Raw genomic sequence first — 24,579 nt, 5'->3', positions numbered from 1 at the left:
ACCGGTTCATTCGGGGCTCTGCAGGAAGAGTAGCTCTGCATGTGTGTTAACTTCAGAAGCCATGCAGGTGACAGTACCAGGACTTGGCCAGGAGGTCCTTCTGCTCGGGGACACGGGAGCCTGGACTACTTGGTACCGTCAGTCCTGAAACGATCCTGTGACCTGGAGGAAGCAGCCTTCTTTTAATTAAGCGTGTAGAGGACACAGTGGCCTTCCCATCGGAGGGATGGACTGCTTGCACAGAATTCAGCTGGAATATCGCACAGCAGTGAACAAGGGGGGCAGCCCCACGGGGAGGAACTGGGGTCCTCAGGGAGTGAAGAGGACCCTGGCTCTCAGGAACATTCTGGTCCTTAACAGTAGCTGGGATATGAGAGGCTTGAGTGCTCAGAGGGCCTGGAGGGGATGACCAGGCCCGGGACCAACGCCCCGAATGTCTCGTCCGTCTTTCCTCTATTCCTGTGGACTCTTGCGGTGAAACCTAGCCCACAGCTCCGCTGAACTGAGCAGAGATGAGAGCCAGCACTCAGGCTGCTCTCTCCTTTGTAGCCCAGTGTGAGCCCCAGTCCACCGAAGGGTGCTGCCCACATTCGGGGCTAAGTCTCTCTGGAAACACCTAACAGACACATGCAGATGGGTGACAGACACTGTCCTAAGCGTTGTCATCTTCTCTCGCTGATAATAGATGAGCTTCCACTGAGGCAGGCACTCTGCTGCCTCCGTGACTCACTCAGATCTGGCCTATGTAAGAGCGTGTCAAATGTCGCTTTCCCTGTGGGTTACAGGTACGGAGTGGAGAGACAAGGGCCAGTGTGGAGAATTTCCCTATACCCAGCCTCCTTTACCCTCCTGGCCCAGCCGAGTGGAGAGGAAGATTTGCGGGATAAAGCTGCCCTTAAGGAAGTGTGACCCTTGTGAGGGAGGCTTGTCCCTTCCGCAGCCTTGGCTAGCACTGCACTCCCCTGCTGACAGCAGCCACAGCTCTCTGCCAGGCAGAGCAAACAGCAGAGCCTACACCGCAAGGAAGAAGCTTCTGCCAGGGTTCCTCTGTTCAAAGGCCGGGTGCAGGAGGGGCCGAGTCTAGGGGGGGAGGGAGGGGCTGCTGGGGAGGAGGGAAACCGGCTCAAGACCCTCCCACATGCATGCTCCCACATACATGATCCCCCACATGCTCCCACACACATGATCCCCCCACATGCTCCCACATACATGATCCCCCCACATGCTCCCACATACATGATCCCCCCACATGCTCCCACATACATGATTCCCACACACATGCTCCCACATACATGATCCCACACGCAGTGCTTCCACATACATGTTCCCACACGCATGCTCCCACATACATGTTCCCCCACATACATGTTCTCCCACCACACATGCTTCCCCACATACACGTGCTCCCACACCACATGTGGTTTAACAGCCAAAATCAGGCTGAAAACCTCAAGTCACTTTGCTTCTGGGGGAGGGAGGGGAGAGGACCCATGGAAACACTCAGGCAGCCACTTGTTGGAGGAAAAGCCACGCTGCTCTCTGTTCATACTCAGCAAGCGGTTTTTTGAACTGCCTTGAGTGTGTTACTCTTCTCATTGCTGGGACAAGCACACAGACAAGAGGTGACTTAGGGAGGAGGTGAAAGCTTGGCTGGCAGTTTGAGGGGACACACTTCTGTGAGGGGGCGGGGCATGTATGATGTTCACCCTGTTTCTCAAGGGAACAGTAAGTAGGGAGAGATGAACGCTGGTGTTCAAAAGTGCTGTCCTCCCCTGCGTGTGCGCGTGTGCATGTGTGAGTGGTGTGCTTGCCCGTGTGGGTGCATACACGGGACAGATTAACGTCCAGTGTCGTCCTGTCCTCAAGTTCCCGTCACATTACTTTTGAGACAGGGTCTTTGCCTCACTTGGACCTTGACGAGCGACTGGCCTGGCCACCTAGCAAGGTCGGGTCTGTCTGTCTACGCACTCAGCCGTCTTTCCAGACTTTATCTTTTAAAATTCACCTGGGCACGCTGGTCTGAGATCATTGGCCGACATGGTGGGGGGCGGTCTTCCTAGACCCATGCAACAATGTAATTCACTAATTCCCCAGGTGTTTCTTAATCAAGCTGACAATAAAACCCAACCATGATACCCGGGAAAACATTTCTTCTCCGAGCCACTCGGCTATTCCCCCAGTTCTCACAAGGAAATGGAAGGGAGGAGAAAGAGAAAATAGAGTGAAGGGAAGAACAGGGAGGAGGGGAGGGAGGAGGAGAGAGGGGAAAAGGAAGGGAAGAGATGGGGGCAAGGGAGGGAGGGGTGGGGGAGGAGGTGAGGGAGGGAGGGGTGAGGGAGGGGTGGGGGAGGGGTGGGGGGAGAGGCGGCCTCTTTCCCAGGACACAGCTGTTGAAGTGAGGGAATGACCATGACCCCCACGCCACCCTGTCAGGAGACACCGTGTCTGCTGTGCTCCATGCAGTCACTGGACAACAAAGCTGAGGTCCACGCCCTGTGTAACCATCACTCAGGGGTCTGAGGTCCACACCCTGTGTAACCATCACTCAGGGGTCTGAGGTCCACGCCTGTGTAACCGTCACTCAGGGGTCTGAGGTCCACACCTGTGTAACCATCACTCAGGGGTCTGAGGTCCACGCCTGTGTAACCATCACTCAGGGGTCTGAGGTCCACGCCTGTGTAACCGTCACTCAGGGGTCTGAGGTCCACGCCTGTGTAACCGTCACTCAGGGGTCTGAGGTCCACGCCTGTGTAACCATCACTCAGGGGTCTGAGGTCCACGCCTGCACAAAGGCCACCCAGGGTCTTCTCCAGATGGAGCATGGCTGGCTCCTCTCCTATCAAACGCTACCACTTCAGGCTCCTTCCCCTCCTCCACAGCATAACGGGCCTCTGCCTTTTGTCAGTATTTTAACATGAATCTTTTTCTAAGTCTTTTATTTTTTTGTCTTGTGCCTAAGTATCATTTATTTTCATGGCTGGGATGTCAGAAGCAGAGGCGGAATTGATTCTGTCTATCACATTTGTGAAAAAAAAAATGAAGTTTTGGCAAATAACTTCCCCTAGACACACAAATGGATGAATTGGTGTAACAGATATCCCCCCCCCCCCGCCCCCTGGTTCCTAGAAAAAAAACAAGTAATAGTGCATCCTCTCTATCAGAGCAGGGAGGGCTTATTTATTTCCATTCTTTATAGTTGATGCCCTTCAAGGTAATGCCTGTAGCTATTTGCACAAAGGGTTATCACTATAGTTGCCTGGTTGTTTAAAAGACACACACACACACACACACACACACACACACACACACACACAGAGAGAGAGAAAGAGAGAGAGAGAGAGAGAGAGAGAGAGAGGTAGAGGGAGACACTTATCTTCTGGTGGGGGGAGGTAGTATTTGCCTCTATATACAGGGTCAAAACAGTCACCAAGTTTCCGGGACAGGACACCCTTAAATGGAGTGTTGTGTTGCAACATCGGCTCGGATGTTGCCATTACAGTTTGAAGTTGCACAAGTACATCCTTGTTGAGGTTGGGAGGAACTTTCTGGAAGAAAGCAGACTTTCACACCTACATGATTTTGCTTTTATAGGAGACTATTACTTTTGGAATTCCTATTAAACAGGGCTGGTTTTCATAGATGCTTCTAGAAAAAGCAATCCTGTCTTCTGCCAACAGGCAATCTTAAGGGTCTGCACAGGTGCCTTGTAAACCCCACAGTTAGCCTGTGTCGACAGTGGGTTGATTGCTCTGATACCACGAATGATGCAGACATTTGCTATCTGGGATGACTTCATGGGAGCACTCCCCTTGGGAACACTTGGATCACTGGGTCTAAGAAAAACTAACTTGGGGTCAGGGTTGGAAAAGCACAACTCTGAGATACAGGCTTGGCAGGGGTCTGTTACTATTTATAGAAACGGGCCTGCTTTCTATCTGGCTGACAGTTTCACAAAGGAGGCCAATGTTCAGGTGCGTGTTTCTGAGCATTTGCATGTTTTCAAATGGCTGTCTTCTAGATCCGTTTTCAAAAGATGTCTTTCCCTAGACACAAGAGAGTACCGTTAATGCTAAATAAGAACATTAACAGATCCCTTTCATGAGTGACAAAGACGCTAAAGACATGGATTGTCCTCTTCTGAGTGTCCTGGAGGAGTAACTGCAGCCCCGTGTGAGGCCAGAGGTCCAGGTGAAGGCTGGAGAATGACTTGTTCTTTGTGTCCCATGAGGCTGGAGACAGTTACAGGCAAAGGATAGATCTCACAGATCTGGATTTCCTCAGTTGTCTGGAGTTTAAAAAATCAGCTAAGGAGCCATTGTTATAATAAAGCATCTGAAGCAATTCATCAAGAGGAAAGGCTCATTGTCGCTCACAGGTTGGGGATATCAATCCAGGATTGGTTGACTCCATTGCTTTTGGGCCTGTGTGGAGGCAACAAAACATGGCTGGCCATTTTGCTGAAACAAAAGGCAGTCTCTTTGTAGCCCAGACATGAAAAATAGGAGAAGGAGGGAGGCAGGGGCATGAGCCCTCAAGGGCATGCCTTCATGACTGGAAGACACCCTCCTCTTGAAACCTTCACTACCCTCAACAGTGCCAAGGGCCTAAGACTTTACCACATGGGCCTGCAGGAGCATCTGAGATCCAGATTACGGTCTGCGATTTCACCTTTATGATGAAGGCAGCTGGCAGACCAATGGTCCTGCCCAGATGTGAACCCTGTGAGCTAAACAGTTGAGCTATGCCCCATGGAGCAGTAGTGGCACAGGCATGATGGGATTAACCGATCACTTCCCGACTGGCGTTAAGGCCTGCTCCACAGAGAGAAACGCAGGGCAGGCCGGTTACTGTCAATTCACTCAAGAACCCATGGCTGGAGAGCTCACAGCCCGCAGGGACGAACCTACTACCATTATTTTGCTAAATGGCGAAGTATTAAACTGACCTCCAAAGCTGTATGTCTACACTCATAGATTAGTGTAGCTCTCAGATCTCATCGGAGGGGTTTGTCTAGAGGACAGCAGTTAAGCAGAAACGTACAACTCCGATGCTCTCCTCTCCTTGTCCCTGTTCCTCCATTCCTCTATTTATCCTCTCTGCCCGCCAGCCCCGCCTGTCCTTTCTCCCGCCTCGCTATTGGCCATTCAGCTCTTCATTAGGCCCACAGGTGTTTCAGACAGGCAAAGAATCACAGCTTCACAGAGTTAAACAAACGCAGCATAAGTCACACACCATAAAACAATATTGTACCACAGGGGCTGGCTTACAGTTCAGAGGTTTTGTCCATTATCTTCATGGTAGGAAGTATGGTGCCATGCAGGCAGGCATGGTGGCAGGGAGGAGCTGTGAGGGTTCTGCATTCAGATGAGAGAGAGGGAGACAGAGAGACAGAGACAGAGAGACAGAGACAGAGAGATACAGAGAGACAGAGACAGAGAGAGACAGAGACAGAGACAGAGGCTGGCTTGAGCTTTTGAAACCTCAAAGCCCACTCCCCAGGGGCACAATCCTCCAAGGCGCACCTACTAATCCTGTCAAAGCTCACCCTTCCCTAGTATTCAAATATTTGAACCTATGGGGACTAGTCTTTTCTAACCACCACACAAAGTAAAGACTATTTCTGCATGGCTACATCATTTGAAAAGTCTACTAAAAGAAAAATGGGTTATTAGTCAGGTAGCCTGGGAAACCCTTTGTGAGATGAGTAGAGAAAACCAAACCAAACCAAACAAAGTGAGTCTACAAACCAGGCACATGCTTTTAATCCAGGCAACAGCAGGACAGTGTCTGTTCAAGGCCAGCCTGGTCAGCACAGTGAGTCCCAGGCCAAGCAAGCAGCTGAGAGTTACAAGGTCAGAGATGCTCTCTACTAAAAAGTTCCCAGAGCTCTTTGCGCCGTCCACCTGCAGTCAAACTGGGAGCTGTGATAGCCACTTCCCCAGGGAACCCTAAGCCCCCAATGTGCTCCGGTGTAGGTCTGGCTTAGACTGGATGCTCTTGAATTTTTTTTCCCTTTAGGGATCTAAATTATGGCTGTACATTTGAAATGGAATCAGAATCTTATGACAGAGCAAAATGCTGCCATCCTGTGATATGATTGATTGTTACTTTTGGGCTCCTGGCTATCCATCTGACAAGGAATTAACTTTTCTAGAAACTGTTAAATACAGATAAAGACTCAGCATGCTGCCTTGGTTCTCATGACCTTAAAGCCAAGCTTATCGGAGGGTTTTGTACATCAGAAACTATTCCAAAGTTACGCTGGACTCCATGGTGGAGTAACAAGAGGCTGCATGTAGCAGCCGATCTCACCTGGGGGTCTGTGATGAAGCAAGGTTTTCTCTTCCCCTCTCTTTGCCTCTCTCCTAGAGATAACCCTTTAACTCTTCATTTGGAAACGTGTTTTTTTTTTTATTCTCTGATATGGAGCAGAATTGCTGAGCCAGTCTTAAAACAAAATGTGGGCACCTCAGTTTGTGTTTTTGATGGGGAGAAAGCAAAGAGAGAGAGCATTCGAGGACAGTTTCTAAACATGTGGGATGCTTAAAGTGATTTTTAGAAATGGTGGGCATTATGATCTCTCCTCATAGGAAAGCAGAGACTGTGTGTGTGTGTGTGAGAGAGAGAGAGAGAGAGGCTCAGCACCCGAGCAGAGAGGGGGGAGGGGGCTCAGCACCTGAGGGAGGGTCTCCCACAGGAGGGAGGGTGGCAGTCAGGAGGTTTGTTAGGCTGCTCTTGAGTTGCACATCAGGCGCTATTAAGTGTGAACTGTCAATCTTGTTTGTTTTGCTCTAACGTGGGCTGCCCAGGCCTGGGCACAGGTGATGCCCAGGAAAGTCCTGGGGGAAGGCATAGGGGAGGAGCCAGCAATTCTCAGGCCTTGTCACAGAGTGAAAACCAACAGTCTATGTGTGAAGTAAAAGTCAATGGACCCATTTAGCCATGCCCTTTCCCATCTAGGTAAAAAAGCGTCCTGCACTCAGCTCACAGGCCAGCTCAGCCAGAGCCGCAAGGCTTGTAGAGAAGGAAGGGAAGAAATTGTGCTCCTTTTGATTTCTTTTCGCTTGTTCTGAACACTATTCTAAATCCATCCTCAACTCACAACCAGGGTTTGGGTGTGAAATGTCCCCACAGGCTCACGTGTTATGTGTCGGTCCCCAGCTGGTATTGAGGGTGTGGGGTCTACCTAGAGTCATGGAGCAGGAGGGCAGGCCGCACCCAAGTCCCGACCCAGCCCCAGGTGCAGAGAAAGCTCTCCCTGCACCACAGATCTAGCAGATTCTGCTCCATGTCCTCCTGGCTGTTCAGTTTGAGTGGTTTGGAAACAGACAAAGGATCCTTTATGGGCCTCTCAATCATGAGCTGTGAGAAAAACCCTGACTAATTAACAATGTGTCTCAAATATCAAGAGGTGAGACAGATAGTTGATATGGGATTATTTTTGTTAAGAAAATCTTTATTCGTTTATTTTGCGTGTGTTGGGGGTAGGAGCAGAGTGTGCCATGTCACTACCGTGGAAGGCAAGACGGCCGCTCCTGGGAATAGGTCACCTCCTACCTATCCTGTGGGTCCATGTGTGGCAAGTGCCTTTACCCATGAGCCATCCTGCCAGCCCTGGTTCTCTTTGTCCCAGATTAATAGAGTGGTGTGAGCTGTGTGGGGGCTGTGGCAGACTCCGTGCGTGGGGAGGACAGATGAGCATCACTGAGAGGAAGGACTGCTCAGTGGTCAGGGCACTAACCACCCTTCCAGAGAACCTAAGTTTGGTTCCTGACAGCTCACAACCACCTCACCTCCAGCTCCAGCTCCAGGGGATCTGATGCTCTCACATGGCCACACGGTTACTACCAAGCTGGGTCTGTGTGTACCAGCTTAGGCATGGCCCACAGGAAGACTCCAGGAGGCACCCAGCTGGGTCTGTGTGTACCAGCTTAGGCATGGCCCACAGGAAGACTCCAGGAGGCACCCAGCTGGGTCTGTGTGTACCAGCTTAGGCATGGCCCACAGAAAGACTCCAGGAGGCACCCAGCTGGGTCTGTGTGTACCAGCTTAGGCATGGCCCACAGGAAGACTCCAGGAGGCACCCAGCTGGGTCTGTGTGTACCAGCTTAGGCATGGCCCACAGGAAGACTCCAGGAGGCACCCAGCTGGGTCTGTGTGTACCAGCTTAGGCATGGCCCACAGGAAGACTCCAGGAGGCACCCAGCTGGGTCTGTGTGTACCAGCTTAGGCATGGCCCACAGAAAGACTCCAGGAGGCACCCAGCTGGGTCTGTGTGTACCAGCTTAGGCATGGCCCACAGGAAGACTCCAGGAGGCACCCAGCTGGGTCTGTGTGTACCAGCTTAGGCATGGCCCACAGGAAGACTCCAGGAGGCACCCAGCTGGGTCTGTGTGTACCAGCTTAGGCATGGCCCACAGGAAGACTCCAGGAGGCACCCAGCTGGGTCTGTGTGTACCAGCTTAGGCATGGCCCACAGAAAGACTCCAGGAGGCACCCAGCTGGGTCTGTGTGTACCAGCTTAGGCATGGCCCACAGGAAGACTCCAGGAGGCACCCAGCTGGGTCTGTGTGTACCAGCTTAGGCATGGCCCACAGGAAGACTCCAGGAGGCACCCAGCTGGGTCTGTGTGTACCAGCTTAGGCATGGCCCACAGGAAGACTCCAGGAGGCACCCAGCTGGGTCTGTGTGTACCAGCTTAGGCATGGCCCACAGGAAGACTCCAGGAGGCACCCAGTAACTTAGGAGGTTCCCATGGCCCGTCTAGTGTTTCCTTCTAACTATAATGAGGCTACAAGATTATGCTGTTATTTTTGGTTTATGACAGCGAATGGAAATCTAGACTCCTTCCCAGGGGTCCCACACTGGATCCTGCTGCCTCTTGGTACCCAGGGAATGCTCAGGCATTTGGACGATGAACAATTATTTACAGTTTTAATTCTCACTGGTCCTCTAGTGAGGCTGTCTCAGCGATCCGTGCTTATTGTTAATTACAGCCCCGGGAAGCAGAAGTAAAGTTCACTGCCACTGTCATTCACTGTGTGACTTGGCTCAACACACAACTGGATGCTATAGATGTTTGTGGGCGATCAGGTAAGGGAATGGAGGTTAAAAAAAAGTCTAAATCAGGCAGTGGTGGTGCATATCTTTAATCACAGCACCCAGGAGGCAGAGGCAGGAGGATCTCTGTGAGTTTGAGGCCAGCCTGGGTTACATAGTAAGATCCTGTTTAAAAAACAAAACACACAGACAAACTTAAAATTGGAAACTAATCAGAGCCAAGGATGTAATGGACCTGGAAAATGCTTGACCAGCATGTATGAAGGTCTAAGTTCAGTCCATAGTATTGAAAAATGAACTGAATAATGAAAAACAGAATACTCTGTAAGAAAATCTGATTTCTGAGACAGAATTGTATCAGATATCTTGTAACTACTAAAAGAATGAACTTGTTAACAAGTAAACTGGCTATAAAATGTTGTAAAAGAAGGGGCCAGCAAGGTAAAGGTCCTGAGTTCGATCCCCAGGATCCATCTAGTAAGAGAGAGAACTTACTCCTGCAAGTTGTCCTACGCACACACAAACACGCACACCTCATTTTCTGGGGACACAGTCTGTGCCTCCCTCAAGTGTACTTTCAAACTTGTCAGCAGATGAACAGGAACGGACTTTAGTCCCCTGTGCTATAGTGCCTCCAAAAACACCCATGAAATACGAAGAAACTCACCAACTCTGACTCAGAGTAGAGTTTAGCAAGATAACTCGATGCCTGTAAGAATCATTTTTTTTTTCTCCAATTCTTAAACTTTACTTTACATACCATCCCAGTTCTCCCCCTACCTCCCCTCGCTCGTCCAGCTCTCCCCACCCCATCCCCTGTGGCCTCCTCAGTGAGGGCAAGGCCTCCCATGGGGGCAATGCAGTCAGTCCCATTGCCACATCAAGGCAGGGCCAGCTCTCCCACCCTGTGTCAAGGCTGTGCAAGGTATCTTGTCACAGGGATTGGGCCCCAAAAAGCCAGTTTATACTCTAGGGGCAGCTCCCGGTCCACTGCCAGTGGCCCCGCAAACTGCCCAAGCCACACACCGTCACCTGCATCCCGGCGGCCTGCATTGGTGGTTTAATGGCGAGTGTAGCTGCTTTCAAGAGTAATTTGTGAAACACCAGTGAGACGGGGAAAATCAGTTGCTACTAGATTGAAAAATGCTGTGTATCTCTGCTTGCAGGATTTCTTCTGAAATAAAGCTGCTACTCTCCTCAGGTGGCAAGCATATTTAGAAATATCCAGCTGGCAAAATCCTCCCGAGTTTACAGATTATCTTGTTTCCAAGGATAATACCCAAGTAGTTGTAAGTTGTCATGGCTACTGCCATCACTCACTCAGCAATGATCACATGTGTGAGTGGTCATCCATACTCAGGGCAAGGTGCTCACCAATAAATAGCCAGGAAATGAGGCTTCAGGTCTGGACCATGTGGGAGAGCTTGCTGGTAAGCGAGTGTCGTCATGCCCGAAGTACCTATGACCATCTTTCCGGCGCCTCTGGAGGAAGTGTCTTGCCCCTGACCACAGCTAAAGAAAACTGGGGTTAGCTTAGCCGTGGCTAAGAAAGGTGACTGCTTTTAGAAACAGGAAAATTCTCATGAAAATAGATGCTCTTAAAAAGATAACTTGCTTTGTAGAGCAGACTGGCCTGAAACTCACAGGGATCTGCCTGCCTCTGTCTCCTGAGTGCTGGGATTAAAGGTGTGTGCCGCCTTTTTTTTTTTTTTTTTTTTTTTTTTGGTATAGACGTCTTTATTTTTTAATGGATTTTATGTGCATTGGTGTTTTGCCTGCATGTATGTCTGTAGGAGGGTGTCAGGTCCCCTGGAACAGGAGACACAGACTGTTGTGAGCTGCCACAAGGGTGATGGGAATTGAATCCGGGTCCCCTGCAAGAGCAGCAGGGCTCTTAACCGTTGACCCCACCCTCCAGGCCCTTCATTCTTGCTTTTGCTTTATCCCTGTATTTTTGGGTAGGGTATCTAATCCAGGCTGGCCTCAAGCTCCCTATGAAGCTGAGGATGACCTGTTCTGGATCTTTGTCTCTATGTCCCGAGTTCTAGGATCACACATGTGCACCATCACACTTGTTGTATGTGCTGCAGTGCTGCAGATCATATCCAGGGCCTCACGTCTCCCAACCGAGCTACATCCTACCTCATTCTAACATTCTTTCCTAGTCTATTAATCACATAACTGGTCAGGCAGACATATATGCTAAACTCACCCTTTTTTATTTCTAGTAAAACATTAAGTCTTTTGGAAAAGTAGTATAAAAATACAAGTATTCATGAATAGAACACCCTGGTTTTTCCTCATATCAAAACCATTTTAAGATTTAATGTTTAGTGTGCATATGTACCGTGTGCAGGCCCCGCTGCCTGAGGAGGTCAGGAGGTGGCATCAGATCCCAGATCCCTGGAGCTGGAGCTGTGGGTGACTGGAGCTGTGGGTGACTGGAGCTGTGGGTGACTGAGCCACCGCGTGGGAGCTGGGAATTGAACCTGGGTCCTCTACCAGCCAGTACTCTTAACTGCTGGGGCAACTCTCCAGCTCACTAAAAATGCATTTGTAATGAAGACTGGCCTAGTAAGGATTTTTGGCTAAATTGATAGCAACAATAATTACATTCTGAAATGACATGCTTTTAAGATCACTGTCATGATGGAGAAAAAGCACATTGGTTTAAAACATGAACAGAGGTGAACAGGCACCAAGGTCTTAGTAAGGAATTTGAAGGTACCTTTAGCAAAGGAAACTTTGACCTCCTTTTCTGTGGCTGATGCTGAAGATGCGCATCAGGAATTTTTGTGTCGTGGGTCTGTGAAGGGCAATGTTGTCACCTTGACCAGCCTGGAAGCACCACGGAATCAAGTCTCTGGGCATGTCTGTGTGTGAGGGGCCGCTGGTTTGGTGTGAGGCGGGAAAGCCCAGCTGGAATGTGGACATATCATCATAATCTGGGTCCCTGGCTGAATACAAAGGAGAAAGAGAACTTTGTCAGTGGCGTGTGCTGCTCTGTCTGTGCACCTGAGCTTCATTCCACTGCTCACGTCAAGCAGCTCACAGCCTGTAGAACTCCAAGGGCTCTGGCATCTTCTGGCCTCCTTGGGCACCCACACATATGTGCATATACCCACAGACACACATGCTTACCTGTGGTTAAAAACAAATCCTCTCTGCGCATTGGCTGTGGATGCAGTGAGGGCGGACACCTGCTGCTGCAGCCGCCACGCCGTCTCCCGTGAGGAGGACTGTGGCTGGAACTGAGTTTGAACACACCCTTCTTTCCTAAAAATCCCCATCCACAGGTGTTTTGTAGCAACATCAGGAAAAGTAACTTTCCCTGTCTGTAGAACAGAAGGCCTGGGATATTTTGTGGAATGTCACAGTTGTTAGCTCAAGCCACATCCAGACTCTGGGAGCCTGTTCCATAGCAGTCAAATTCACGACATTAAAGCACCCTCATAGTTTCTAAAGTTTGTGCAAACAAAATGAAACAAACAAAAAACCCTATTATTCAACAGCAAACAGTTACATTATTCTAATGCTCCATAAAGTGGCTCCTGACACTATCACCATTAATTACTCCCACGAATTATCCATTCTATTATGTGGACACATCACTTGTTAGAGTCAGGTGCCTGGAAAGTAATGTTTCCTAAGTTATGATGATAGTTATGGGGCTCATCTCCATGTTAAGTCTCTTTAAGGCACTACGTGTATCTGCACAGCTGCCTGGCAGGAGCTGTTTGTGTATTAACAGAGAAAAGCAGCTGCTATGGGCCCCTGAGGGCTCTGTCTTGAGCCCCTGGAGCCACCGCAGGCCAGGTGGTGCTGGCTCCAGAAGAGCCTGGTTGACTGTCTAGGCCACAAGGATCCTGGTTCCGCAAGGCCTGGCACTACTGTCAAGATGTCACTGTCTCCCACCAGGGCCACAGCTGCAGTGCGCTCTCCTGTGTTGCTCTCCTGTGTTGCTGCTCTCCTGCGCTGCATTTCTGCGTTGCAGCTCTCCTGCATTGTTGCTCTCCTGCGTTGCATTTCTGTGTTGCACTCCTGCGTTGCTCTCCTGCGCTGCTGCTCTCCTGCGCTGCTGCTCTCCTGCGCTGCTCTTGTACCCGATTTCCTTCACGACTGTCGTCTGCCCTGCTTGTCTTCTTTTCCTATTCTTCCCCCTCCACCCATCCTGTCCCCCACTTAGCATGGACACAGCCAATTCACCACTTCTAGAAAAGAAATCACCCACTAGCATGCTCATTTCTGCCTCTCCTTATGATGGCCTCATTTTTGCTCTACTTACAGCTTCTAATCCTTCCTGTGGCTGCCTGTTTATAAATCATTATTTTTCATTTGTGTTTGAACTTCATTGCCATAGATGAATATTCTCAAGAATATCATGATTTGTGATGTAATAGCGCTGTGTGTGTGTGTGTGTGTGTAGGAGACTTGGCATGGGACTAGACATAACATTCGCCACAGAAACCCTGCTATAAGCCACCTCTCCTCATTCATCCCTGTCTATTATTTTCACACCTAAATCTCATTATTAGCCCTGTGATATTTTTAGTCATCAAAATTATCACTGTTATTTAAAACTCAGGAAATAGGTTGAGGATAGTCAATTAAAATAGATACCTAAGGTTAAAAAGGGGGAGGGGAGCAGGGCCACGCCCCATGAAGCCAGAGAGCAGCTCACGACGGGACAGGGACTCACCCTGTGTGGATGAGAAGGCCCGGGTAGCCCCCTTGTCTCAGCTCAGCAGGCATGGCTCCAGGGAGCAAAGTGCCCTTGTGTGAGAACATTGCAGGCTGGGGAAAAGGGAGTGGACACGGCCTGGGTTAACCCACGGGATACCGCAAAGCCTGGTGTATCATAAGTGCCAGGGTTAACATGGCAATGGTGGTTCACACCCAAAACCCCAGCACTTGGAAGTAGCGGGATCCGGCCCTAGGCTATGAAGCCTAACAAAAAAGGCTGATGGCTCAGAGGATGAAGGCACTGATCACTGGGACCCACACGTGAAGGAGATCCATCCCTGCAGGGTTACTCGGACCTCCACCCACATAGGCTTACGTCCTAGACTGAGGTGAGGGAAGGGGACTCTGGGGACTCGAGCCTAGAGTCCCTCTGGGGTTCCCAGTGCTGGCAGCAGTGTGGACCAGACTTCTCAGTGCACACTGCCGCCATGGCCCTGGCCATGATTCTGCATCATGGGTGACAAGCACGCCTCCGGTCCGCTGCCTGAGTTTAGCAGACGTTCTTGTGTTGCCTCAGCTGGCACCTGTCACCTGTCACTGTGACAGTCTTGATTTGAACCACCACCCATCTCCCTGTCCATGTCCTCTAGTCCTCTCACTGGACCCAAACTCCAGGCCTCGCATCTCAGCCAGTCTTACGTAGTTTTAACTTGGAGAACTGGGTGCTGAATACCGTCTGCCCCTCATTAAAAGGCCTTTTCTCTCGTGACACGGGCAGTAAGCTTTACTATTACAGCTGGGAGCCACCATCAGCACCCTTGGCTTTTACAGCAGCCTGTACTCACACTGGGTGCTCAGGGACATTCCTATCAGGACATAGTGCTACTACCCTCTACCTGTTTGGGTGGCCATTTATTTAAAGCAGTTCTGAAAGTCCTGAGGAGGAGATGTGCTAAGAAGCCAGGACCACATACATGCCCTGGGGAATTCTGCAGAACCTATGCTGCTCAAGCAGGGAAGGGAGGACCCTCTGGTCCTTTCAAATAAGCACCTGCTGGAGAACTTGGAGAATGGAGGACACCAAGGCCCAGAGAAGGAAAAGCAGCTTGCTCAGCATCAGCTAGCAGGCGAAGGAGATGACGGGTTTTCTGCTGTACTCAAGACTACCTGGATCCCTCCCAGAAGCTCCATTTTGGCCTGAGGAAGACACCAGTCACACCACCATACACGTGGCTCATTTGTGTACCTAAGCATAACTACTGATTGTCTAGGACAGAGCAGCTGCACGTGTGTCTACATGGTGTGATACAAGAACCCTCTGTGCTGACATACAGTCCTGGACAGCCCTTGATTTGAAAAGGGCCGTCACCAAGAACGCTTGACTTTTGCATAAAAAATCTACAAAGACCAGTGAGCAATACTTAATTCCACACCAGGAGTAAGGGCTTGGCCGAAGGTGATCTCAGTATAACCCGGGCCATGTGATGGTGGCTGGATCTGGATTACCTCCACCAGCAATGCCACACCGGGGGAAGAAAGCAAATAATGTACATGGAAACAAAGTGTCAGACACTGAGCTTCCACAGACCTCAGGCCCAAGGTGACAGGGCCCATTTCTTTGCCATCCCAACAGTACTTTAAAAATAAGACACACAATCCTAATGTCCTTAGAGAGCTTAACAGACAGACAGACACGTTCATCATTTTTTAGGAAGAACACTATGTTTCCCCCAGAGAAACTTACTTGGGAAAGGCAAGTACCTAGAAAGGGATTTTGTTAGAAAGTCCAGCACACAGGGAAGGAAATGCCTCAACACAGAAAATTTAATGAGTAAATAAACCCTTTAGTTTCAATGGTGGGGAAGACAGAGGACAGAAATGGATGGCTGCCAGCTGGTCCATACCCTCAGTATTCCTCCCCTTCTTCTGCCTCTGCTTCCACGGAATCCACGCCCACCTCTTCATAATCCTTCTCCAGAGCCGCCAGGTCCTCCCGGGCCTCTGAGAACTCGCCTTCCTCCATGCCTTCTCCCACGTACCAGTGCACAAAGGCCCGCTTGGCGTACATGAGGTCAAACTTGTGGTCCAGGCGGGCCCAGGCCTCTGCGATGGCCGTGGTGTTGCTCAGCATGCACACGGCCCTCTGCACCTTGGCCAGGTCTCCCCCAGGGACCACGGTGGGGGGCTGGTAGTTAATACCCACCTGCCAGAGAAGGAGAAAAATACAATAAAGTCTATACTGACCCCAACAATGATAGTTTACAATAAATTGGGGGCTGTAGGCCCAGGTTAAACTGAAACACTCACACTTTTGGGAATGAACAGTCACCTACACAAAAGTAACATGTATGACGATTTTAAAGAACTTATTTGAACTAATGGCCAAACTGGAAACAAAGGCCTAAAGAGAACCCTATCCAAGGTTTATTGTATGCTGAGTTAAAAAGACCCACCTGAAATCTTTGTGTTTAATGTGCAGCAGTGAACTCCAGCAAGGAGAACTCCCAGCTGGGGGATGATAATCCTAGCAATGTGCTAGGTTGGTAACCTTGTCACACTCTGATGAACAGATGGCTGTTAGCAGTGGCTAGCAACACTCAGACTAGAGCTGGAGCACACAAGGACAGACTCAAGGGTCCACCCCAGGTCAAGGACACTCCCACTTTAAGATCGACCGACCGCATAAGCATAACCTTTGCTGCTCTCTGCTGGTCTGCCACCCAACCATCATCGTGTAAGAGGCATACTGTATCTGGAACATGCACAAAGACTGCCTTTTGTGTTAAAGGGACAGAAGAAAGCTTTGTGCATGTGCTTCAGGTTAGTTATCCATCACGAAAGTCAAGTGTCAGCTTTTCATAGTTTTAATACATTTTGTTACTCTTATAATGTAAAGGTTATAAAAATTATTTCCAAAGCCCAATCTGGTTTCAAACTCACTATGTGGCCAAGGATGACCACAGGCATATGCCATCATGAATGCCAAGCTAAAAAATCAATTTTTAAACATGAAAACTAGTGTAGCCCAAGTAAATGTTTGTAAAAGAAATGTGTGGTAAACCATAAGATGCTGGCAAAAAGGAACCTTGGGCAAAGAGACCGACAGGGTCCATCTGGTGTCAGCAGCCTAACCCTGTGGAATACTCAGCCCTCACACTTCCCCAAAGGTCAGCTACCGCAGACCACAGGGTCACCGGGGAGGGACCTGGGTGAGGGACAGTACCCCAGTACCAGTCAACAGTCACCCCCTGCCATACTTTCTGGAAAATTCATTTGTCCGCTAAAGGTTTGGTGACTGATGGTTTTTATAAGGATGCTCAGTATTTGGAAAAGTGTTAAAGTCACTTAGCAACTTAATTACTGCTCATGCTCATTGGGCCTGACGTGGAAAGGGGAGGTCTTACCCAAAGCTGTGGCCCTGAGCAGGTGCTATCGCTTGCTGGCAGATACAGCTGTCAAACAGCCCAGTCCTACCTTAAATCCAGTTGGGCACCAGTCCACAAACTGGATAGTACGCTTGGTCTTGATGGTCGCGATAGCCGCATTGACATCTTTTGGGACCACATCCCCTCTGTACAGCATGCAGCAGGCCATGTATTTGCCATGGCGAGGGTCACACTTCACCATCTGGTTGGCTGGCTCAAAGCACGCATTGGTGATCTCTGCCACGGACAGCTGCTCATGGTAGGCCTTCTCAGCTGAGATGACCGGGGCGTAGGTGGCCAGAGGGAAGTGGATGCGAGGGTACGGCACCAGGTTGGTCTGGAATTCTGTTAAGTCCACATTCAGGGCCCCATCAAACCTCAGGGAGGCTGTGATGGACGACACAATCTGCCCGATCAGACGATTGAGGTTGGTGTAGGTGGGACGCTCAATATCCAGGTTGCGCCGACAGATGTCATAGATGGCTTCGTTATCCACCATGAAAGCACAGTCAGAGTGTTCCAGCGTTGTGTGCGTTGTCAGGATGGAGTTGTAAGGCTCCACAACGGCCGTGGAAACCTGGGGGGCTGGGTAAATGGCAAATTCCAGCTTGGACTTCTTGCCGTAGTCCACGGAGAGCCGTTCCATCAGCAGAGATGCGAACCCAGATCCTGTGCCCCCTCCAAAGCTGTGGAAGATGAGGAATCCCTGCAGCCCTGTGCACAGATCTGCCTGTTGTTAAGACCAGAGTGGTAAGCAATGCCTCAGAGCCACACCCCAGCCTCCACCCTGCAAACCGCTGCAAGTTCAGACTGCTACAACATACACACTGCACCTTGAACAACACCGTCAACACCTACGGACGCGTGGATGCATCTCAGCAGAGGCTGTGCCGTGTTTTGGTAAACTCATGAGAGTCTGGGTTCTAACAGTTTCCCAACATGACCACACCCAATCCCACCAGGACAAAGCCTCCTCTCAAAATCCTTTTACCAGCTTCCGGATCCGGTCCAGGACAAGGTCCACAATCTCCTTGCCAATGGTGTAGTGACCTCTAGCATAGTTATTGGCCGCATCTTCCTTCCCAGTGATCAGCTGCTCTGGGTGGAAAAGCTGTCTGTAGGTTCCGGTGCGCACTTCATCTAGAGAGACCATATGTACCGTGAGTCTTTCAGGCCAGGCCCACTCAATTCCAATGTGCACGCGTGTCAACGGCGCCCCCTAGGTTTGGTTATGTATAAACCACCTACAATAAAGTCACAAGAACTCAGTGGACAGCTGTCTGCGGGCTCCCCGAGACTCCCAGGGCAGCCTCCACCCAGGGCCCAGGCACCTACCCACCACAGTGGGCTCCAGGTCCACAAACACTGCTCTGGGCACATGCTTGCCCGCGCCGGTTTCGCTGAAGAAGGTGTTGAATGAGTCGTCGCCGCCTCCAATGGTTTTGTCACTTGGCATCTGACCGTCAGGCTGAATACCATGTTCAAGGCAGTACAGTTCCCAGCAGGCATTGCCAATCTGGACGCCTGCCTGCCCCACGTGGATAGAGATGCACTCACGCTGGAAAGCAGAACGGAAACACGACATCCACTCACCCGAAACTATGACACCCACACATAACTTTGTGCAGTACCATAGTGTATATCTTCCAACTTTATTTACAACAAAGCCCAGGTACGCCTTTTATCTCCATTAACCAGGAATGGATGCACAGGCCCATAATCCCAGTCAGTACTCACACGGAAAAGACACACTCACACACACACACACACACACACACTCACACACACTCACACACACACACACACACACACTCACACACACACACACACACCCCTTGCACAGAGTAAACAGCCTGGCTTATTCTAAACTTGCCCTATTTTGACACGTAGCGCCTCTAACCCAGGCTGGCTGCAAACTGGTGGCGACCAGTCAGTCCTCAGCCTCAGCCTGTCACGCGCTAGGATTGCGCCCTCACACCAGGCTAACTGTGCTGCCACATACAGGTAGCCCCACAATATGAACGGTCGCTACTCTTCAAAAGCTTGCAAGTTTACGAGCTCAGCAGGGATAGTTAAGTAATTCTCTGAAAAACGTGTACCAGAGGTTTTAACTGTGGCCCAACTGAAGGATAAACAGAATAGTCACTGAGTCCAAGCCTGGTTAGCCACTAACAGGCCAGAGAGCTCGGTAGCTTGTAGAATCTTCTGGAACCTCCAATGCTACCTCAATCGGGGGCACTGGCAACTAAAAACACAGAACAAAAGCTCCCGGTCCAAAACCTGTCCACCCCCCCCTGGTCCAAAACCTGTCCACCCCCCCCACCCCCGGCTTTTGTTGTGTTTTCTGAGACTGGCGTTCTCCAGAGATCCTGGGCCAGAGGCCCCGGGCCGCGGAGGAGGCGGCCGCGGAGGGAGGCGGCCCCGAGGGGACCCTCACTCTGAGGAGACGGCGCCCCGAGACCTCACTGGGTGGACGGCGGCTCTGACTGGGGGGGGGGACGGAGGCTCTGACTGAGGGGGGGGATGGCGGCTCTGACTGGGGGGGGACGGCGGCTCTGACTGGGGGGATGGAGGCTCTGACTGGGGGGGATGGAGGCTCTGACTGGGGGGATGGAGGCTCTGACTGGGGGGGATGGAGGCTCTGACTGGGGGGGGATGGAGGCTCTGACTGGGGGGGTGGAGGCCCTGACTGGGGGGATGGAGGCTCTGACTGGGGGGGGATGGAGGCCCTGACTGAGGGGACGGCGGCCCCGAGGACGCCCTCCCTCTGAGGGGACGGGGTCTCCCCGGGGCTCTCACCATGCTGAACTCGCAGGCCGCCTCAGCTCCTCAACCGCCTCTCCCGTGCGTGCGTGCGTGCGTGCGTGCGTGCGCGCGTGCGCCTAACGGTCAGGCCGGAAGCTGGGGTAGCGAGCCCCCCGCGGATGCTGATTGGTGCAGAGGCTTGGGGGCGGCTCAGCCCACTTGTGATTGGACGCGGCTGTGGCGGGAAGGCTCCGGAGTGGCCGCGGCTTCGCTGTGCGCATGCGTGGCAGACGGAGTCCCGCAGCCGCTGAGCACCCGCCGGGCCTGTGGGCCTCGCCTCCCGTCACCAGACGTCACCTCCCGTCACCAGACGTCACCAGACGTCACCTCCCGTCACCTCCCGTCGCCTCACCTGGTGCAGGAAGGCCGCTGGGCCGCGGGAGACCTGCAGGGGGCGTTTGTTTCCTCAGGACATGTGAGTTTCTGAGGGGGGGGGAGGGGAGGTCTGAGCTGCCGTCTGTCTGTCTGCCGTCTGTCTGTCTGCCGTCTGTCTGTCTGCCGTCTGTGTGAGCTGCCGTCTGTCTGAGCTGCCGTCTGTCTGAGCTGCCGTCTGTCTGCCTGCCGTCTGTCTGCCTGCCGTCTGTCTGAGCTGCCGTCTGTCTGTCTGCCGTCTGTCTGAGCTGCCGTCTGTCTGAGCTGCCGTCTGTCTGTCTGCCGTCTGTCTGAGCTGCCGTCTGTCTGTCTGCCATCTGTGCGGACACCGGTTTCTGAGGACACCGGTTTCCAGGGACGGGTGTTGGGAGGGCTCGGGTGTGGCCCTGGCTGGCCTCCAAGGCTGCAGCCCCGCGGTGTCAGCCTGCCTCAGACTGGGGAGCAGACTCGTCCACCCGCAGTTTGGGGGAGCGCACCTCGCGGGCGTGCCTTCCTTCCTCGGGTTTCTCACCGCACGCAGTTATTGTAGGCCAGCTACAGCCCTGGCGCCCAATGCTGCGCTTTTAAGAAACTTTATTATTATTGTTGTTGTTATGAAATGGAGAGTACGGGAAAGGCAGAGATAGACACCTGCGACTCCCCAAGCTGGACAGATGCTTCAGCTGCCGCTCTTTAATCCCCATGTGAATTCATTTGTGGCTCCTGTGTAATTAGGATCAAACCAGATTCCCACACCACTTCTTGAGAGTTCATTTCCGTAATCAGGCGGTACTGCTGGGCTCAAGCCGTGCTCCTCCTCCGGCCCCCTGAGCGCCGGGGACTAGAGGTGGGCATCACCGTGACGCTCGTGATTTATTTTTGGAAAGGAGCATTCATTTTGGCTTCCAGTTTGAGGGTATAGCCTGTCTTGACGGGGAAGCCATGGCTGCAGAATTTCTTCCATTTTGAAATGTATTTTGTGGGTCAGAGTCTCATGCATGCATGCAGCCGGCCTCGAGCTTGTTACGCAGCCCGGGACAGCCTGAGGGTTTCAATTCATCAAACCCAGTGCACCTCGCATAGCAGGCCTTACTATCTGACCTATGCTCTGGGTCAGTGGGCATCCATTTTCCACGTGTCCCAGTTCGCTTTAACTGTCAACTTGACACAGCCTGGAGTTACCCGGGGAGGGGGGATCAGGTTAGGGATTGGCCAGCTGGTAGCGGCTGGTGAGCATGCCTGTGAGGGACCACGGCTGACACAGAAGGGCCTGCCCTCTGTGCATGGCACTCCTCCCTGGACCTCGACCTGGAAATGTAAGCCAAACAAACCGTCTCTCCTGTTGGCTGCAGTTGGTCATGGTGTCTGTTGCCACCGCAGAATGGACACGTGCATCTCGGGTTCTTTCTTCGGGCAGCTGAGTTGGTGGGCTGCACTCTTCTGGCTCTGCGAATAACGCGAAGTTGCCTTCCCCAAAACGGTGTCATGTTTTGCCCCTTGAAGGAAGTGTCTGGGATTGACATGTGCAAGGCTGCTTGCATTTTGTCTACCAAGGTGACCGGAGCCTGAAGTCTGGGTGAGGGGACATCTGTGACCCCGGGTCCAGGCCAGCATCCGCTTACAGCAGAGGGTTCTGTTGCCTGGAGGAGTGAAGCGAAGGAAATAAAGAGGTGCAGAGAAAGGGGGGGGGTCATGAACTGAGTGGGCCAGCCGTTCAGGAGCTGGGGCTGTGGTTGGTTTACTCCTAGCTCCTTTGGGTGCCCCCCACCCAGCTCCCAATAAATTTACACCCGGGGTCTGCTATAAATGTCTGGCTTCATCTTGGCTTGTTTCTTGCTAGCACTTAGGTTACCCAAAATACCTTTTGCCTCTGGGCTTTTTCCTTTTCTTCCTTCTGTGTATCTCGCCTTCACTCTTACTCTGAGGATGGCTGCGTGGCTGCCCTGATGTCTTCCTCTATTTATCCTCTCTGCCCGCCAGCCCCGCCTGTCCTTTCTCCCGCCTCGCTATTGGCCATTCAGCTCTTCATTAGACCCACAGGTGTTTCAGACAGGCAAAGTAACACAGCTTCACAGAGTTAAACGCAGCAGAAGCTAAAGTCACGCACCTTGAACTCATTTCTGCAACCCCGGCTGGTGGTGGGAAGCTCTGCGGGCAGCTGGGCTTTTCTGATTCTGCTCGGAAAGCACTCGGCTGCATGCAAAGCCCTCTCGGAGTCACCATCACTCAAGTCTGTTCACGTGGACATACCGGGAGAAAACCGCCACTTCCACAGACCTTGACTCTGTCTTAGCACCCAGGTCTCACAGAAGCTCCTTGGGGCAGTTTCTCTCCTGTAGATGACAGTCCAGGTTCACAGCGCTGGGAGCCGGGTCTGTTCACTTCCTTACAATGACAGACTGAGCCCTGAGGAAGGTTTTGATTGAACCGGAAAGCTACAAATATGAACAAAGGACAAAACCCAGCATAGTCAGATTGGTACGGGGCAGGCAAAGAGCTGCTAAACAGAGAAATTTCTGTGGCAGCTATGGCCTCTGATGAAAAGTCAGAATGTCCCTCTGTGATTAGACATCTCTGAAGCTTCAGTCACATCATTCTCCCTATAGCAGAAACTAATGTACCCAGGCACTCCCCCACATCCATGTAACAATGGAGCGTCTGTGTCCCCAAGAGACTGATGCCATTATGGTTTTGATGCCCTCTCTGTGGGCTTTTCTAGAGGATTATGTGAAAAAATACCCTGAAATAGATATCCAGTCCACCATGATTTGGGAGGGAAATAAGGTCACCTTGCTCCACCAAATGCCACCCACCTGGTAAATATTCATACAGTTTTCTTTAGCATTTGCAGCACAATGCACTGGCTTGCTCCCTCCCCTAGGACAGCCTACTCCAGCTAGTCTCTCTTAGGAGTGTTTGCTTAGCTTTGCTAACTAAAGTTCTGATTAAACCGTCTCAGTTGACAGAGTACTTGCCTGCCATGCATAGGAACCCGGTTCTCTCTGCAGCATTTCGTGGAAGAGATATGGTGTTCATGCCTGTATTCCCAGTGCAGGATCAGGAGCCAAAGGTCACCCTTGACGATATGACCCCATTGTGGGCTACAGGAGACCCTGTCCCACAGAACACACAGAGAAAGCATGGGGCTTGGGAATACAGACTAGAAATTACTGTAGGGAAGACTTGATTCCAGGAACGTTTTCCTACTATGGTTGACACTCAAATTGGCTATTAATTTCATCACTGCCATTATCTTTTTATTGTCCACAAATATCTTGACATAGGGCTGGGAACACAGTACAGAGAAGAGAATGTATTAGTAAAACAGGCTTTATGCACTCCCAGTGGAGTACCCAGTGCCCAGAGTGGTGACTTCTCATTGGCTGTCTCTTGTGCAGACGAAGGCGCGGTGGTGGGGGGCGGGGCACTGGGCAGTACACCTTCCTCAGCTGCTGAGGGGCTGGCTGCTGCACAGCAAACTAGCATGTAGGACAGGTATCAGCAGAGCTTGCCCACACTGTGTGTGCTATTTAAATTCTCACAACGATTCTGATTTCCTTGGCTTACAAACCAGGACAGGATCTTGGGACAGATGGCTTCCTAATGAGTTTTTTCTCCGCTTTAGGATGCAGAGCAAGCAATTTGGAGATTGTGGTAGGCCTGGCCCCTGTCACTATAGTTCAGTGATTTAACTTGAAGGTGTCACCATCAGCAGCTGATGCTTAGCAAGTTTGGCACAGCAAGCATCCGGCAACTGCAAAGGAGAGGCGCCTTCAGACGGCAGCTGTGACAAGTTCAGGTTCAACTTCCAGCTTCAGTGACTCATTTTTCAAAATATCTGTTGGGCATTGCCATGTAGATGTCTTGCAGGCACCAGAAGTACACGTGTGTACACCTTGGGATTCTTTGGGCACCCTCGTGTGTGTGTGTGTGTGTGTGTGTGTGTGTGTGTGTGTGTGAGAGAGAGAGAGAGAGAGAGAGATTTTTGTTCTGATGCAAAGTCTCCCTGTGTACCACATGCTGGCCTCAAACTCCTCTCCCTCCTACCCTGCTACCTCAGGGCTGTACAGCTCTCACTGTGTGGACCAGGCTGGACTGACACTCAGCTATGTAGACCAGGCTGGCCTTGAACTCACAGAGATGTGCCTGCCTCAGCCTCCACAGTTATGGGATTAAAGGCATGCACCACCACATGCAGCTCAGTTTGCAATTCCTGCTCTTTCACAAGAATATCCCTGGTGCTTACTGCAGTCCC

The 24,579-nt window shown here is 51.3% G+C and overlaps 1 protein-coding gene across 1 annotated transcript; it reads right to left on the bottom strand.

Annotated features, from left to right (window-relative positions):
- Nucleotides 1-15,617: 15,617 nt before the first annotated feature.
- LOC127213112 (tubulin alpha-3 chain) lies at nt 15,618-20,019 on the bottom strand. The gene is made up of 5 exons (XM_051173360.1): nt 19,968-20,019; nt 18,504-18,726; nt 18,160-18,308; nt 17,218-17,898; nt 15,618-15,946 (listed from the first exon to the last, which is right to left on the bottom strand). The coding sequence occupies exons 1-5, from the start codon at nt 19,968-19,970 to the stop codon at nt 15,650-15,652; spliced, it is 1,353 nt and encodes a 450-aa protein (XP_051029317.1). The 5' UTR covers nt 19,971-20,019; the 3' UTR covers nt 15,618-15,649.
- Nucleotides 20,020-24,579: the final 4,560 nt, after the last annotated feature.

This window comes from Phodopus roborovskii, unplaced genomic scaffold (assembly GCF_943737965.1).
Source record: "Phodopus roborovskii unplaced genomic scaffold, PHOROB, whole genome shotgun sequence".
Taxonomy (NCBI): domain Eukaryota; kingdom Metazoa; phylum Chordata; class Mammalia; order Rodentia; family Cricetidae; genus Phodopus; species Phodopus roborovskii.
This window is presented reverse-complemented; position numbering and strand designations above follow the sequence as displayed.